We start from the raw sequence: 15,691 nt of genomic DNA on the forward strand, positions 1-15,691 counted from the left end.
ATAATTTTGAAAGGTTAAACTAGGTTCAATGTTAAACCCGACTGGAATTTGAACTGTAAAACCGTTTGGTGAAATTGGCCCTAAATTCTTTAAGGATGTGTGATCATACAATTGACATAAAAGTGGTTTAATAATTTAATTATTGTTTACTGAAACGAAGCAGACGTCCGTTAATGGCGATATTATACACATAATATCCGACTTATTTCAGTTGATGCCATAAGTACTTAAGTATATTTTGAGTTGGCATTATGGATAAGGAATGAATTAAGTTTATCTACCAAGAGATATTATTCAAATTTAGTTTTAAATTATGAGAAATTTCTCCATTTATATATAATCTAACTCGCAATTCACCCAAACAGGTTCTTACTATGGAGACATACAAGTCATCAATATTAATTTTTTTGAGCGTCAGTAATGTTTTCTTTTTGTCAGTTGATTCCTTGGAATGTCAGTATTGCAGCAGCACAGAATATTCTTCAGACTGTCGCAAAGGAACCGTAAAGGATCGACAGACATGCACCATCAAGGGAGAGGATCGCTGTTATGTAGAGTATATAGTAAATGATGGAAGTAAGCCTTTATATCGCAGAGGATGTGCCCCTCGTGACTGGTGCAAACAACAGAGGCGAAATCAAGGTCCCGCATTGAAATTCTGCAATACTTGTCAAGATTCGAACTGCAATAATGACAGAATTAAGTCCGAATATTGTAAGTATTAATTTAAATTTGGCATAAATTAGCGGTTACTAACATTTTTCAGTCAGGTTGTTTGAATACATTTTTAGTTGAGTTAGTTTTGGCAGAATTTAGTGCTCTTCAACTTTTATATGTGTCAGGTTCATTATATAGGTAAACACTATTATTGAAGATTTTTCCAAAACACCAATGCTGAAACAAACATTTCGTAATGTCTGGATTTTGGCCTAATTTTGAGGTTCTCCTGGAAGAATTGGTTTGCAAAGGATTTGCGATCAATTTCCGATGATTATCATTGTAAATATTGAGCAATAGGTGATAATGCAATTACTTTTTCTAACGGGATGAAGAAGAAACCTAGGCGAATCTTCACAGGTCTGGTTGCAGAAAGGGAGTTCCAAAGAACTGACTTCACTTTTATACTTTGTCTCTTTCAAAGTTGCTCAATATCACTCTAAATATGGATGATTTCACGATAATAGAGATGACAATTGGTACGATTAATGCTGCGATATAGGTACCAGATGATTACTTTGTTCTTCAAAAAAACCTTTCGGAGCGTTCGACGTTGAAAGTATAGTTGCTGTGGAGCAGGCAATAAACGGCCAAGGTCATGAAAGTAGTTATGTGCGCCCACGAAGTTGATCCCGTTATCCGAAAAGATAACGGCAGGATGACTTTGGCCTGCAACGATGCTACGATAAGCAACAATGAAAACTGGGGTGGACAGCTCAGACGCCAATTTTAGGCGAACCGCTTTGGTGAGAAGCAGATGAAGACAACTAGATATGCCTTGGTGTAAACGGCTCTGCGCACTAATGCACTTGTCACTTGAAATGGGCAGGAGTAGACAACGCTAGTGGCAAGAAAAACTTTTGCCAGAGCCGCTCATAGCACGTCAGGTACCTTATCGAGTTCCCAAAAGCGCCGAAGGAGGTTGACAAGTTCCTGGTCAAAGATCAGTGACGGCAGAAGGACTTATCATATCAGATGGTAAGATTTGGGGAGATGCATCATAAGGTTTAGTCTTGTCAAAAGAAGAATAGCAGGTGTCACTGATAGAGGGGCACTAGGCTGAGAAGGTGATGGAGAAGTGTTCTGACGCAACCATTGCAAGTGTCAGAGATGAAAACGTGTTTGGCTTTCCACCTGGAAGCTCAGGGCACAAAGTGTCAGGAAGAATAAGATGAAGGAGCTCATCCGGGACAATCGACATTCCTATGGTACGAAGAATATAGAACAGTGGATCAGCTAGGTTGAGTTTCTGAAACCCTGGACACCGGCCATTGAACACTTGGACATGAAGGGGATCTTTGTAACGTAGGCTTTGATGATAAGATGAGGAGGATCTCCTTGGTGACGGGGGGTGACGTATACGTACCCCTGGATGCTAAACTGACGCTCGTTACTTAGGGTGCGAAGTTGAATGTGTAGACCATAGACTTATAATAACATGTGAGAGAGAGGTCGGTAGGTTGAATAAGATGGAGAGTTTGTGGGCAAGCTGTCAAAAGATTATAGAACACAAGTTTATGCGAAAATTTTCTTCAATAAATTTTCAACAAGCTTCCGAGAAGACACACAGGAATTCCAAAGCATTCCATCGAAATAAATTTTTGAAAAAATATGTGAGTTTTATTCAAGAATAGATGTGATGAGATTAATAATGAACGTATCAACACCTTGTGGGCAATGTCTGCGAAAATTGTAAAAAATTTCAATAATAAATGTTCAACAAGCTTCCGAGAAGGCAAACAGGACTTCCTTAACATTCCTTCGAAATGGAAAATATAAAAATTATGTGAGTTTCATTCAAGAATAAATATAATATGAATAATAACGTATGAACACCTTGTGGGCAACGTCTGCGTCACATATTTGTTTATATCCATCATATGATTTTGACATTGCCCACACGGAATCAGTTCATCTCTTTCTTATTCGATTAGAACGCATAAGCTCTTCTCTCTTTAATGCACCCAACCTCTCGATCTACTGAAAAGTCACGTGACAGTGAGTCCATGTATTATAAGTCTATGATGTAGACGAAGCTTGGAGGCCCACTCTTGGGAGATGAGGGTATGTTGGCAGCCTGAATCCAAAAGATTCACGGCAGAAAACCGTATGAGGTAGTCAGGATTATTAGTCTGACGCAAAGAAGACCGCGGAGATGAAAACAGATTACGAGAGATAACAGACGAAGACATATGTTTATTCGGCGGGGTTAGACGACCGCAAGATTGCAGCCACACTTGCAGTCATTCGGAACTACTTCCAGTGGGGTTTCAAGAATGAGGAGTGGACGGAGTTGGCGAAGCTCGAGAATGTGCTGAGTCTTCCGCTCTAGGGATCTTGCACGACACCTAGAGCGGAAGTTTATCACGGAACTTCAATATGCAGACGACTGTTCACTCATCGCTAGCAGCTCAGAGGATCTACAGATAATGATGGACACCTATAAACATATATACGAAGCTTTAGGCCTTAGACTCAACATCGACAAGACCAAAATCCTGGTAAGTCCGCCAGAAAGCCTTCAAACAGATATCAGCCTGGAGAATGAAACTCTAGAACAGGTCGAGCAGTTCAAATATTTGGGAAGCTTCATAAATACTAGGGCTAATCTAGACACGGAAATACAAAACCGTATCAATTCGGCATCACGGGCATTCTGGAAGCTAAAGGACAGAGTGTTTCAAAATCACGACCTCAATCTGAAGACCAAGACAGCTGTTTACAAAGCAGTGGTCCTCCCATCGCTTCTTTACGGAAGCGAAAGCTGGACGCCCTACAGGCGACATATTAAACAGCTTGAACAAACGCAACAACGTCATCTAAGACAGATAATGCACATCAGATGGTTTCACGAAGTTTCGAATGCAGAAGTCTTGCAACGGGCGAGTTGTACAACAATTGAGACTCAAATAACGAAGGCCCGACTCAGATGGAGCGGCCACATTCTGAGGATGCAAGACACAAGACTCCCCAAAATAGCTCTATATGGCGAATTCACTGAGGGAGCCCGGAAACCAGGAGGCCAGTATAAGCGGTTTAAGGATACACTACATCAATCCCTAAAATTAGTTAATGCCAATCATAACTGGGAACAACTAGCGTCAGACAGGTCACAGTGGAGGTCTTTGGTACACAGTTATAATGGAGAATCGAGAAGGATACAGCGGCGGCCAAATAGGGTTGGTGACTATCCATGCCCTGAGTGTGGAAGGATCTGCAGGTCACGGTTGGGTCTCTTTAGTCACAGGAGGGCACACTATCGCAACTAGCCCTAAGAAATTACAAGTCTGTTCGCAATTTTTTCTTTCTTCTTTTTGTAGATTTATTCCCGGTAACGGGATACAGCAATGGAATGGAATGGATGGCACGACACCATCTCGAGCCCCGCCGATCTACTCCTTACTGAGCTGCCTCAAGAGGTGAAAGCACGGATTGGCTGTTCCGATGATACAGAGGGTGAAGAAAAACGTTGATCCGTTGAACGGAATTCCTCCCTCCGAGTGGGATACGAAAGGGGATGTAGTGGCAGCAGATGTCAGAGTGCCATCTCCCGATGTGTGACAACGTTGATCCGAACCGCACTCGGCAGTGGCATGGAAATAGGTAATGCAATTTCTGAATTGCATAAAGATCCGCCACCCAACAAAGGTTTTGGTAACAGGAGTGAAGGGCTTGATTGGCCAGAGGATAACCGACCGAATTCAATTCGAAGCCAGAGTTGACAGGAGCTGCCTCACCGGAAAGATCAGACGTTATGAGGTGAAACTTCTGAACAGGCGAATTGTTCTGATATCCTAGGGAATCGAATAGATCTATGAACCCGGCCATTTCTCGATTTTGCCATGAAAGCAGGACAGCTCAACCAGAGGAATTGGTAGATCAATCGATGAGGAGGAAGGCGCTGCAACAGAAGCAGGGATTCCCCAATTAATTTATTCGAATGAAAATTGAATGATGAATTCCTATTCAAATAATCAGATGAAGAGAAATATACTGAATTTAGGGAATTTTAAATTTAACTTCTGCCGGATTACCGGTATCAATACTTGGTACACAAAGGGTTTGCGATCAATTTCCAATGATTATTATTATGAATATTGAGAAACTGAACAGATGAAAATTCAATTACTTACCCAAACAGACTGAATAAGAAACCTAGGCGAATCTACAATGGTCTGATAGCAGGAAAGGAAACAGGGAAAGGAAACTAACCTTTCTTCTGTACAAGCTTCGTTGCTATCACCTTGCTGATGAAGAAATTACAAGGCGTTTTACTCAAAGTTGCTCAATATCACTCAAAGTTGCTCAATATGACTCTGATTTACTTAATATAATAGATGATTTCGCAATAAGAGAGATGACAAATTGTGCGATAACTGCGGCGATATATCCGAGGATTACTTTGTTTCTCAAATACTTTATTTTGGTGATGCTCAATCGAAGAAATTGTTTTCTGCCGCAAGGCGTCGCCAGCAAACGGGACAATGAAAGAAATTATTTCACGGAACATAGACGTTCATTTTTTTCTGTAATTTCCAAGAGACTGATCAAGAAGTTCGAAATGAATGTTTTCTCTCATTTCAAGTTTTTCTCTGATACTTCTGTAAGTTAATATTCTAGATATACTGTATTTTTAGGCAACCCTCTTCATACGTATAATCGTCTGAAACAATAGATAATATAGCTTGTATTTTGACAATCTTTAGCTCTGATGAATTTGATTTGTTCAGCATGACACTCTGTACATTTTTAGTACAAACATCAAACAGCGTTATAATACTACAGAATAGCAAAATTGAAACTGGTTAAAAATTTCTGGAGAAAACTCGTCTGCAGTACTATCACGACAAGTGTGCCCTCCTGTTTTTACTAATGTTTTCATAAGAATCCCAAAAACTCATAAACCATTGAGTTTTTGCTTAAGATATGGCATATATGGCATACTGTTGAAATAGCTATCGAATTAGCTATCCAATGATGCAATGTGCAATTTGAAATAAATGGTAGGCTGTTTCCTGTATAACTAGTTGATGAGGTCTAAAAATATTTCATGGAGAAGATTAATTATCGCAAACTTCAACATGCAAATTTCAAGCACAACATTTTGATCACCTTTCAATAAACCTCTAATGATCCATCGCCGTCCAAATAATGTTGAATTCATACCTCTAACAGTCTAATCTACAGCCTGTAAAAAACTAAATTAAATACAAGTCAAAACTGCAAATTCCACAATATGTATCTTAGTAATTGTAGCCTGAAGATGTAAGATATATTTTGTAATTTTCAGATGACTTTATGAGAATTGTGTAAACGGAAATCGGTTATGAATAGAGTTTATTTTGTATAGTGGCTGGCATATAATATAAACCTACTCCCGGCTAAGACACTGATGAACATTTGGCCCGTAACAATAAAGGATGATTAATTTCTTAAACCATGTTGGATTATAAATGGAGTAACATGTAAACGGAGTTAACAGCCGCTGTTATACCCATAATATCGGACATCGCATTTGAGTTAATAACATATTAAAAAAGTATATTGGATTGGCGTTATATAGATAAGGAAAAATTTAAGTTTATTTACCAGGAGCTATTAATACAAATTTATTTTTAAACTTTGAGAAATTTCTTCATTTACATGTACCTACCTTGCAATTTACCCATTCATGTTCTTACCATGAAGGCATACAAGTCGTCAATATTAGTATCAGTAATGTTTTATTTTTGTCAGTCCTTTCCAAGAAATGCCGGTATTGCAGCAGCTCAGAATATTCTTCTGACTGTCGCAAAGGAACCGTAAAGGATCTACAGACATGCACCATCAAGGGAGAGGATCACTGTTATGAAGAGTATATATTAAATGATGGTGAGAAGCCTTTGTATCGCAGAGGATGTGCCCCTGGTGACTGGTGTAAGCAGCAGATGGGAAAACATGGTGCCGCACTGAAATTCTGCAATACTTGTCAAAGTGCGAAATGCAATAATGACATAATTGGGTCCCAGAATGGTAAGTATTAATTTAAATTTGGCGTTAATTAGAGGTTTCTAACATTTTTGAGGCCATTACGCATAAATCGTGCTAGTATTTTATTTCGAGAAAATTACATATCTCTGGAAATTGTCCTTATTTGAGGTCCTCCAGCATAGAAAGTATCAATCATGAATTGTCAAAATTATTTGTGGAACATAGAATTCTAGTTTTTTTCTGTGGATTCCGGACGTCCCGACTGATGAAGCAGTTCGAAATGGCTCTTTTCTCATATTTCAAGTTTTTACGTCCAAAATGCAGACATCGTTATAATACTGCAAAACCGCAAAATTGAAGAGGAAAATTGGTTCTCAAAATTCGAAAAATCATGTAAAAGCCGAACTTGGGAATGCTGATTTCAAAAACTCAGCAAAAAGGATCCTCCAATGATTTTGTTTTGAAGTATCTTGATTTGTGGTCTGCAGCGGGAAATCTTGGAGTTTCTAGGAATTTTTTTATCGGAGTAACTAACGGGCTTAGGTAGGATATGGACGAAACGAATCAACGCTAATCGTTTCCGACGGAAAAGTGCGGAAAATTCGGTTGAGCAGAGTAGTGAATAAAAGAATCCGCCGATTTTGTGAGTGGAAAGTCGAAAAAGTTCTCCGTCAAGCATTTTTTTTAACATACACAATCGATTCTAACATAAATCATAGCAACAAATAACTTATTTACAATAAAATTGAAAGTTCGTAGTAACCATAGATTAATAATCTATGGTAGTAACACTCCCTCCCAGTGATGAGCTATCATTAGTTCTTTTCATAATTTCCTTCCAGATCAAGTAAACATAATTTGGTGAGAGGTCGTCTGTAGGTTCCAATAGATGTTTTAACATCGACCACTCTAATGTTTCCATCTGCACCGGGATATACTGCAGGGACAATACCTTTAGGTCATGTGTTTCTCGAAAATTGCGAGTCGATAATGATGACTACATCGCCAATACCAATTTTTCTTTTAGAAGATGAAAACCACTTCGTTCTTTTTGTTAGGACAGGAAGATATTCCTTGATCCAGCCAGAAATGATCAGCCAAAAGTTGTGATTTTCTCCACTGTTTTCTCGTGACTAAATCATTCTCGTCAAATTTTCCTGGGATCTGAGCTGCGCTGGAAGTACCTATCAAAAAATGGTTCGGTGTGCATTGTCCAGTGAAACGTGAACTAAAGGCCGACTATTCACTAAACTTTCCGCTTCAATCAATAAAGTTTGTAAAACTTCTTCTTGTGGAGATTTATCTTTTGAGATGATACTCAGTGTTATCTTTATCGATTTAACAAAACGATCACAGCTGCCACCCATGTGAGGAGCAGAAGGAGGTATGAAGTTAAATTCAATATTATTTGTTGTCATGCTTGATGTCATTCTGTTTTGGTCAAAATTTTCTATTGCATTTTTCAGCTCTCTTTCTGCTCCTCGTAGATTTGTGCCATTATCTGAAAATATTCTCTTGGAGCATCCTGTTCGGCCGATTAATCTTCTGATTGCCATTATCGCCGAATCTGTGGTCAATGAATGAGCTATTTCCAGATGAACTGCACGGGTGCTCATGCAAGTGAAGAGTACCCCATATCTCTTTTCACGTCTACGGCCAATTGAAACTTGCATAGGTCCAAAATAGTCCATACCGGTCGTAGTGAAAGGTCTTACGAACGAACCTAGTCGGGATTCTGGCAGCGGGGCCATCTCTGGAATTTCAGGTTTTGCTCTTCTGTTTTTGCAGAACTGACATTCTGTCCAAGAATTTCTGACCGCTGACCTCATATTCAGAATCCAATATCGTTGGCGTAGTTCGTTGGCGACAAATTCTTGTCCACTATGTGCTGCTTTGTTGTGATAATAACGAATTAGTAATTTTGCGAAATAATTTTTTGGCTCGAGTATGATGGGAAATTTTGCATCATCCGTTAAATCGTTGGAATATATTATTCTGCTCCGGACCCGTATAATATCTTCGGGATCTAAAATTGGAGACAATTTGGACAATTTGCTGTATGATTCAACCATTCCACTTGACTTAAGAGACTGAAATTCTTCTGAAAAATCTTCACTTTGATCACATCTTATCCATAGTTTTTCGGCTATTTCCACTTCGCTCGTCGTCAGTTCTCCATCTATGGGTGATTTCTGTTTTACGAATGAGTTTTAACCACCTTGAGAATCTGGTAATTTTTGGCGAGGCTTCTGTTATATTCACCTTAACGGTTACACCTACAAAACATTTTTTATTTTCCGAAGTATCCAAATCGGGAATCTGATACTGGGGCCATTCTTCAGTTTTATTCTTAAGGAAAGGAGGCCCTTCCAACCATCTACCACCAGTTTTCCATTCATTTTGATAATTTTTCCTCGTGGCATCATCGGCAACATTTTCTTTTGTCGATATCCAATTCCATTCTCTAGCATCGGTATTTTCTACAATTTCAGACACTCGATGGGCTACAAATGGCTTGAAAATAGTTGGATTAGCTTTTATCCATCCAGCTACTGTTTTGGAATCAGTCTAATAGAAACATTTGTGGATATTCAAACTATGGTTCTCTTTTATAGTCACTGCTAATAGACGGAGAGCCAGAGCCAAAAAAACTCTCTGAATTTCTTGAGCCTGGTTTTTTCTCAGGTGATTACATTCATAATATACAATAAAATGATGCGTTCAGTCAAGTGGATGTTAGAACATGTGCCTCTGGTGCGCGATCAAACATGTCGTGATCACCGACATAATAAAATCAATTTCTTAAGGCTGAAACTTTATTAACTTTTGTTTTTTGGTATGTAAAATATTATGATAGTCAGTCAACGTCTAATCGGGACACAGCTGGTCAGTCAGCTTTAATGTGCGTAGAGCGAGGCGTAGCGTCGTTTAGAAGGCGTAGCGTCGTTTATTGAGCGTGAAAATTTTTTGTAACTACTACTGACTATATTATTAGTGAATAAAATGGTCAATCAGCTATTCCGTAGAACAACGCCCGTCAGTCAGTGGATAAAAAATTAAATTGTTTTCGCTCTCTATAGATATTACATCATAATCATTCAAAGTAACAAATTTATTTTAATAAGGCACTTTCATTTCGCAATTGTGCCTTCAAATCACAGAAATAAAATTCGTTCGAAATCAACAGTGCACTCAACTAACGCAGGTATACGCACAGGTAAGAACTCCTTGATTTTCAAACATTTTTAAAATATTCATTTAATTCATTAGGGATAACAAGCTATAAATAATCATCACATAATTCATCATCTGAATCTTTCATATCATTATTCTCACTATCGTGATCTGACACGTCAAGCTCAGGTGTTGCAGAATCTAAAAAATAAATAAATTTGTGATTGTTCAATTCAGATAAAGATATTTCTATACCTGTATTTCTTGCAAAGGTTGAATAATATCATCCTGTACAAGTTCTGGTAATTGATCGCCTTTGAACCAATCACACTCATATTTCTCATCCACCAATTTCCAGCCGTAGTCAGTAGGAGATAGCTCCGTTGGAATTTGACGGTGAGCATTATGCCAAATTGCCAAATATTTGTAATGAATCTCGCTCTTAAGAACTGCTGCATCAATTCTGATTGGCATGGTGGCATACTCGACCCATCTATAATACATTAATTATTTTAATTTTAAAACGATCGTTTGTGGTACTAAGACATTTATACGTCTTCGAAAATAAAACGAATCTTGCCTCGTCAATTGATTTAATTTTTTTCAAGACATACAAATGGGAAACAAATCCTTGAACCCTATTTAACATATTATTCTGGTTGCTTTCATCTGCAAGTCCAAGGTCAGCGAATGTTTTTTGAAAATCTTCGCTCTGCTTCATTATCTGCAGAGGTTTTTTTTTAACTTTCTCAAAAAAAGCTGGGTTAAAATCACTTCCAATTAGAGCATGCAGTCCAGGAAGAGCATTGCAAACAGAATTTCACATTTTTGATGCATTCTACGGATATTAATCATCCTTTGATGATTCGTAGTCCCAACTTCTATCTACGCTTATTAATGCTGACTGACCAGCTGTGTCCCGAATGGACGTTGACTGACTATCATAATTTTGATTTAGATACCAAAATACAAAAGTTTATAAAGTTTCAGCCTTAAGAAATTGATTTTATTATGTCGGTAATCACGACATGTTTGACCGCGCACCAGAGGCACATGTTCTAACATCTACTTGACTGACCGCAGCATTTTATTGTATAATATGATTGTAATCACCTGAGAAAAAACCAGGCTTAAGAAATTCAGAGACTTTTTTTGGCTCTGGCTCTTGGACTATAATCTGCTACCCAGAACTGCAGCTTGAAGTTCAAGTCTAGGAATCGAAACGATGTTCTTGATAGGTGAAACTCTTGATTTTGCCATTACGAAAGAAGTTTCTATCGAATTTTTTTTTGTGATTCGAAAGTATGCAACTGCGGCATAAGCCTGGGCACTCGCATCGCAAAAAATGTGGAGTTGAATTTCTTGTGCTTCAAATAAATTCAGAACGTAGCACCTTGGAATACTCAGATTAGTCAGTCTTTCGATATTTCGTACCCATTTTTTCCATTTAAGTTCCAACTCTAAAATTAACTCGTCATCCCAGAGTTTGCTTCTATATTTAGGAGACTGATTCAACGATATCATTCACAATAATTACAAGCAACATGTGGAGCCCATGGCTTGTTTTGATTCCAAACGGGAAAGTCAAAATATGCTTCATAGACTTCAGAGAGAACGTGAGATGTCTTTAATTCGTATTTCACGTCACGAATTATAATAAATTGACCACATATAAAACAAAATGCATCAGTATCGTATTTATACTTTCTTGACGATGTTTGAAGTTTGTCTGGGCTTGTAAACAACACTTGATCGTTGTTTATGACTCGAGTGCCCTCTAGCGGCACCTTGTAAACGTAAACACACCACTCTCATCGCGCGGTGTTTTTGAATAATTAAAAATTATTAAAAAAATGAAGAATGAGTATTAATACTATAACTATCACAAAAGCAGGCTTTATACCAAAAAAAGGTATTTTCTTTTCGTTTTTGTGCATAATTAACCGGAAAATCCTAGTATAAACGTTAGGACAAAGAACGAAATTTTTTTTGTAGAGTCGTGTAATTAATGAAATTCAGTCGTCTGTTCCGGTTTATTCTTGTTTCCTGTAGGGCTATAATATCAGGTTGTCTCTCTGATATTATTTCTTCCATCTAGGCTTTCCGATTGTCGGAAAATCGGCTGATTCAGATATTTTTTTTTCTTGTTGACTGTTCACAGTCGGTTTTAATTGAGGATTCTTTTGTTCCTCTTTCTTCTGTATAAGCTTGGAAGTTTTTTTCTTCTTTTCCTGTTCTGTAGGTTTGGTTTTTACAGTTTCCCGAACTTTTCGTGCAGGTGTTCGCTACATCCCTTGTAGCTTGCTGGAAGGCCTTCTTCACCACATAAAACGCATGTAGCCTTTCTTTCTACACCTTTCCTGGTGAGTTCGTAATCTTTGCTGCTATGGTTTCTCGAACACTTCTCACATCTCCACGGAAAGGAGCATTTATTTTGTGCGTGTCCGTACTTTTGGCATCTGAAGCATTGGCTTGGACTTTCTGCCTTCTTTTTTGGTTCTACTACAATACAGAAGTTGTAGAGTCGTTGGATGTCGAATATCTCCTTCTTTTGCATTTCAGCCAGATATAATGGTAAAGGCTTTCTCGTTTTGTTTGATGTCATTCTAGACACCTCATCAAAGAAAACTGATTTTTGTGACCTTTAGGGCCAATTTTTATTGTTTCGGCTTGCTGACACTGTTAGATTATATTTTTTCCATTATTCTTGAATCATTAGCTTCAAATTATGAAAAACCACATATATCTTATTCTGACACGCTCTAGAAAATACCATGATCGTTTTTTGTTACCATTCTGACAGGCTGCCCTAGATAATTCCACCTATATACAGGTCTAATTTTTGGTAGAGATACTCTACACTACAGGTTCCAAGATATCTCCCCTTATATTCATCTGACACGCTCGAGTTAATCCCGAATTTCCCTCTTGGGCTCCCCAACTATATGACTTTCGATAATTTATCATTTGTGATAAAATTATTCACGCACTGGGCGATTGCATTTGTAGTCCTCTTCTCTCTCATGGCATTTTCCTCATGTCCGGCTTTGAATTTTCGTAATTCTGTATAGAAAGGCCACGATCATTTCGATTTGGACTACTAGAGGAATAAGTGATAACGTCGTCGTAGGCCGTAGCATTGAGTATTATATACTCAATGGCAATTGGAATTGTACAGTTTTTCTTTACAGGAAGGTTGCGCGATTCTTTCGGTAATAATTGAAGTTTGTTTTCAGTTTTCTTCATCGCGAGGGTCCTCATTACATGCTTATTAATTTTTCATGCTGATTATCAATTATTATTTCTTTTCGAATTGATTTTTTATAGTGAGGTTTGTTGATTTTTGCCATTTTCTTCCTTGAATTATTCTAATTATATCTTAGTACGAGATCCCGCTGCAGATTCACTACGTTCATTACGTATAGAGTCAAACACACATTTTTACATACGTGTATGGATAGGAGAATACACTAATAACACCGCAGCCTGTCAAAAGTGGCCGCTAGTAATTTTAATTAAATTAATGTTAATCAATATATAAGAAAAATTTTGTTCACTCCGTTTTGAAATAAAATATCATCCACATCATAACAATGCATGTAAAGAATACTAAAATCCATAGCTGCCGTTGCACACTCGGCCGCAACTACCTCGCAGCCAGGTTTAAGCAGGTAACATTTCGATGTATTTCTACGTTCATGACGTACATGGATGTTTTTGATATCGAATGAAAGATAATTTGTTCTCGAATATAATGATGTATGGCTGCTTGTGAAAAAATAGCCGCAAGTAAGGTCTGACATCTGTTAAATTAGCGAGATATCCGAAATAAAGGGAAAGAGATGGCGCGGCGCAACACCACTTGTTGAAGGAGGATGGTGGATGCCAGCCGTGTGAGTATTTAAAGCCATTGCGCACGCGTCGATAGATAGGGTTCTTAGCCGGTGGCTCAAACAATAGTAGAAACGACTACTCGAAAATTATAATTACGTAATGAATATGATGAAAAAACTTGAAGTATTAAGAGATTTATTTATGATAAAAATAGTTTATTCATCAAGTACAAATGTAATTGAATCTCAAGAATTTTTTTTTGGGTGGACAAACATGGACCTACGATGGACAAACGACCCTGAAATTTTGGTTCAAAAATTTTCATTTGGGGGTGCCAACTTCACTCTTTCCAAAATTTTAAAAGGTTGATTTCTACGGTTCTGTGGGTGGACAAATGAAAAAATTGGGTGGCAAAAGTGGACTTACGTTGGACAAACGATCTGTACCATCAAAAAAACGTTTTTGCAATTTGGGGGTGCTGCTCAGAAAATGCACCGAAAAAAGTTTTTTCCCATATCTCTCAAACGGTGCCTGGACAATTAAAAAAAAAAGGTGGACAAACATGGACCTACGATGGACAAACGATTCTGGAATTTTGGTTCAAAAATTTTCATTTGGGGGTGCCAGCTTCACATAGCTGAATAATTCAGCTGCACTGTTGAGATCCCTAAGACTTCTTTCACACCACGGGTTTTTACCGTCGAGTTTTTACCGTAAAACAACCGAATGAAAAATTATTCATCGGGTTTTATCCGTACGGTGGGCACATCCAGCTCTCGAATATCGTGGCGATAAGCACCTCCGAAAGTGCAATCCGGTTGTTTTCCAGTGCGAAACTAAACGGATACACGTGTGAAATTCCCATTATATCAATGTTCGGAACATCGAGTAAAAACCCGATGCTGTGAAATGAGTCTAACTCTCTCTTACTTTATTTCGGATATGTCGCTATTTTAATAGATGGCACACATAACTTGCGGCTATTTTTTCACAGGCAGCCATACATCATCATATTCGAAAACAAATTATCTTTCATTCGATATCAAAAACATCCGTGTACGTCATGAACGTAGAAATACATCGAAATGTTACCTGCTTACACCTGGCTGCGAGGTAGTTGCGGCCGAGTGTGCAACGGCAGCTATGGATTTAAGTATTCTTTACATGCATTGTTATGATGTGGATGATCAACATTAATTTAATTTAAATTACTTGCGGCCACTTCAGACAGGCTGCGGTGTTATCAGTGTATTCTCCTATCCATAAACGCATGAAGAAATGTGTGTTTGTCTCTGTACGTAGTGAACGTAGTTATTCTGCCGTGGGATCTTAGACTATAAGTAGCGTTTTACTATGAAATATTACGCGAGCGAAGTTTAAGCTAGTGAGTTTTGGAAGCTCAATCCACAAATAGTTTTTGATGAAAGTTTCTTGACATCTTCAATGAAAATAATATATCTCTCTCGTTTTTTTCAGCATCCTCCTTATTGTGTAGAAATTGTGAGAGTGATTATCACGACAGTGCCTGCAAAAACGGCACAGTCAACACATACGACGAATGTGGAGAACGTTCCATGTGCATACAATATCATTTTTCGACCAACAAAAAGGACATATGGAAGAGAGGATGCGGTGACAGAGATTCGTGTGCCGATCTTAGGGAAAAATATGGAAAAAACTTATTAGAATGCAAGAAATGTAAATACGAATTGTGTAACAATTATCCGATGAAAAAATCCTCCAAACTGTGAAACTGTTATCTACTTCACTCACAGGGATTGAACAAATGAACTTTCTATTCCTTAATTACACCGAAAAATTGCGCATTCTGGTTAACCGTATAACATACACAAACACACATAAACACTATACTAGTATTACTAGTACATATAGGATATGGCTCTAAGGAGGTTACCCCGAATCTGTAACTAGTGTAGCGCATGCATGTACATAGAGATGGGCAAAAAACGTGAATCATTTCGCCTACGACTCACGT

General features: G+C 38.1%; 1 protein-coding gene across 1 annotated transcript; it reads left to right on the forward strand.

The window, feature by feature from the left end:
* Nucleotides 1–374: 374 nt before the first annotated feature.
* On the forward strand, nt 375–15,446 carry LOC123310375. The gene is made up of 3 exons (XM_044893842.1): nt 375–714; nt 6,454–6,729; nt 15,172–15,446. Exons 1-3 carry the CDS (start codon nt 375–377, stop codon nt 15,444–15,446), a joined length of 891 nt encoding a protein of 296 aa, XP_044749777.1.
* The last annotated feature ends 245 nt before the right edge of the window (nt 15,447–15,691 follow it).

The sequence above is a fragment of the Coccinella septempunctata genome, chromosome 3, assembly GCF_907165205.1.
Source record: "Coccinella septempunctata chromosome 3, icCocSept1.1, whole genome shotgun sequence".
Classification (NCBI taxonomy): domain Eukaryota; kingdom Metazoa; phylum Arthropoda; class Insecta; order Coleoptera; family Coccinellidae; genus Coccinella; species Coccinella septempunctata.

Coding starts and splice junctions, on each gene's coding strand:
- LOC123310375 (XM_044893842.1), top strand. CDS start 375: ATGGAGACATACAAGTCATCAATATTAATTTTTTTGAGCGTCAGTAAT. Junction 715..6,453: donor CAGAATTAAGTCCGAATATT/GTAAGTATTAAT, acceptor TATTTTTGTCAG/TCCTTTCCAAGAAATGCCGG. Junction 6,730..15,171: donor CATAATTGGGTCCCAGAATG/GTAAGTATTAAT, acceptor CGTTTTTTTCAG/CATCCTCCTTATTGTGTAGA.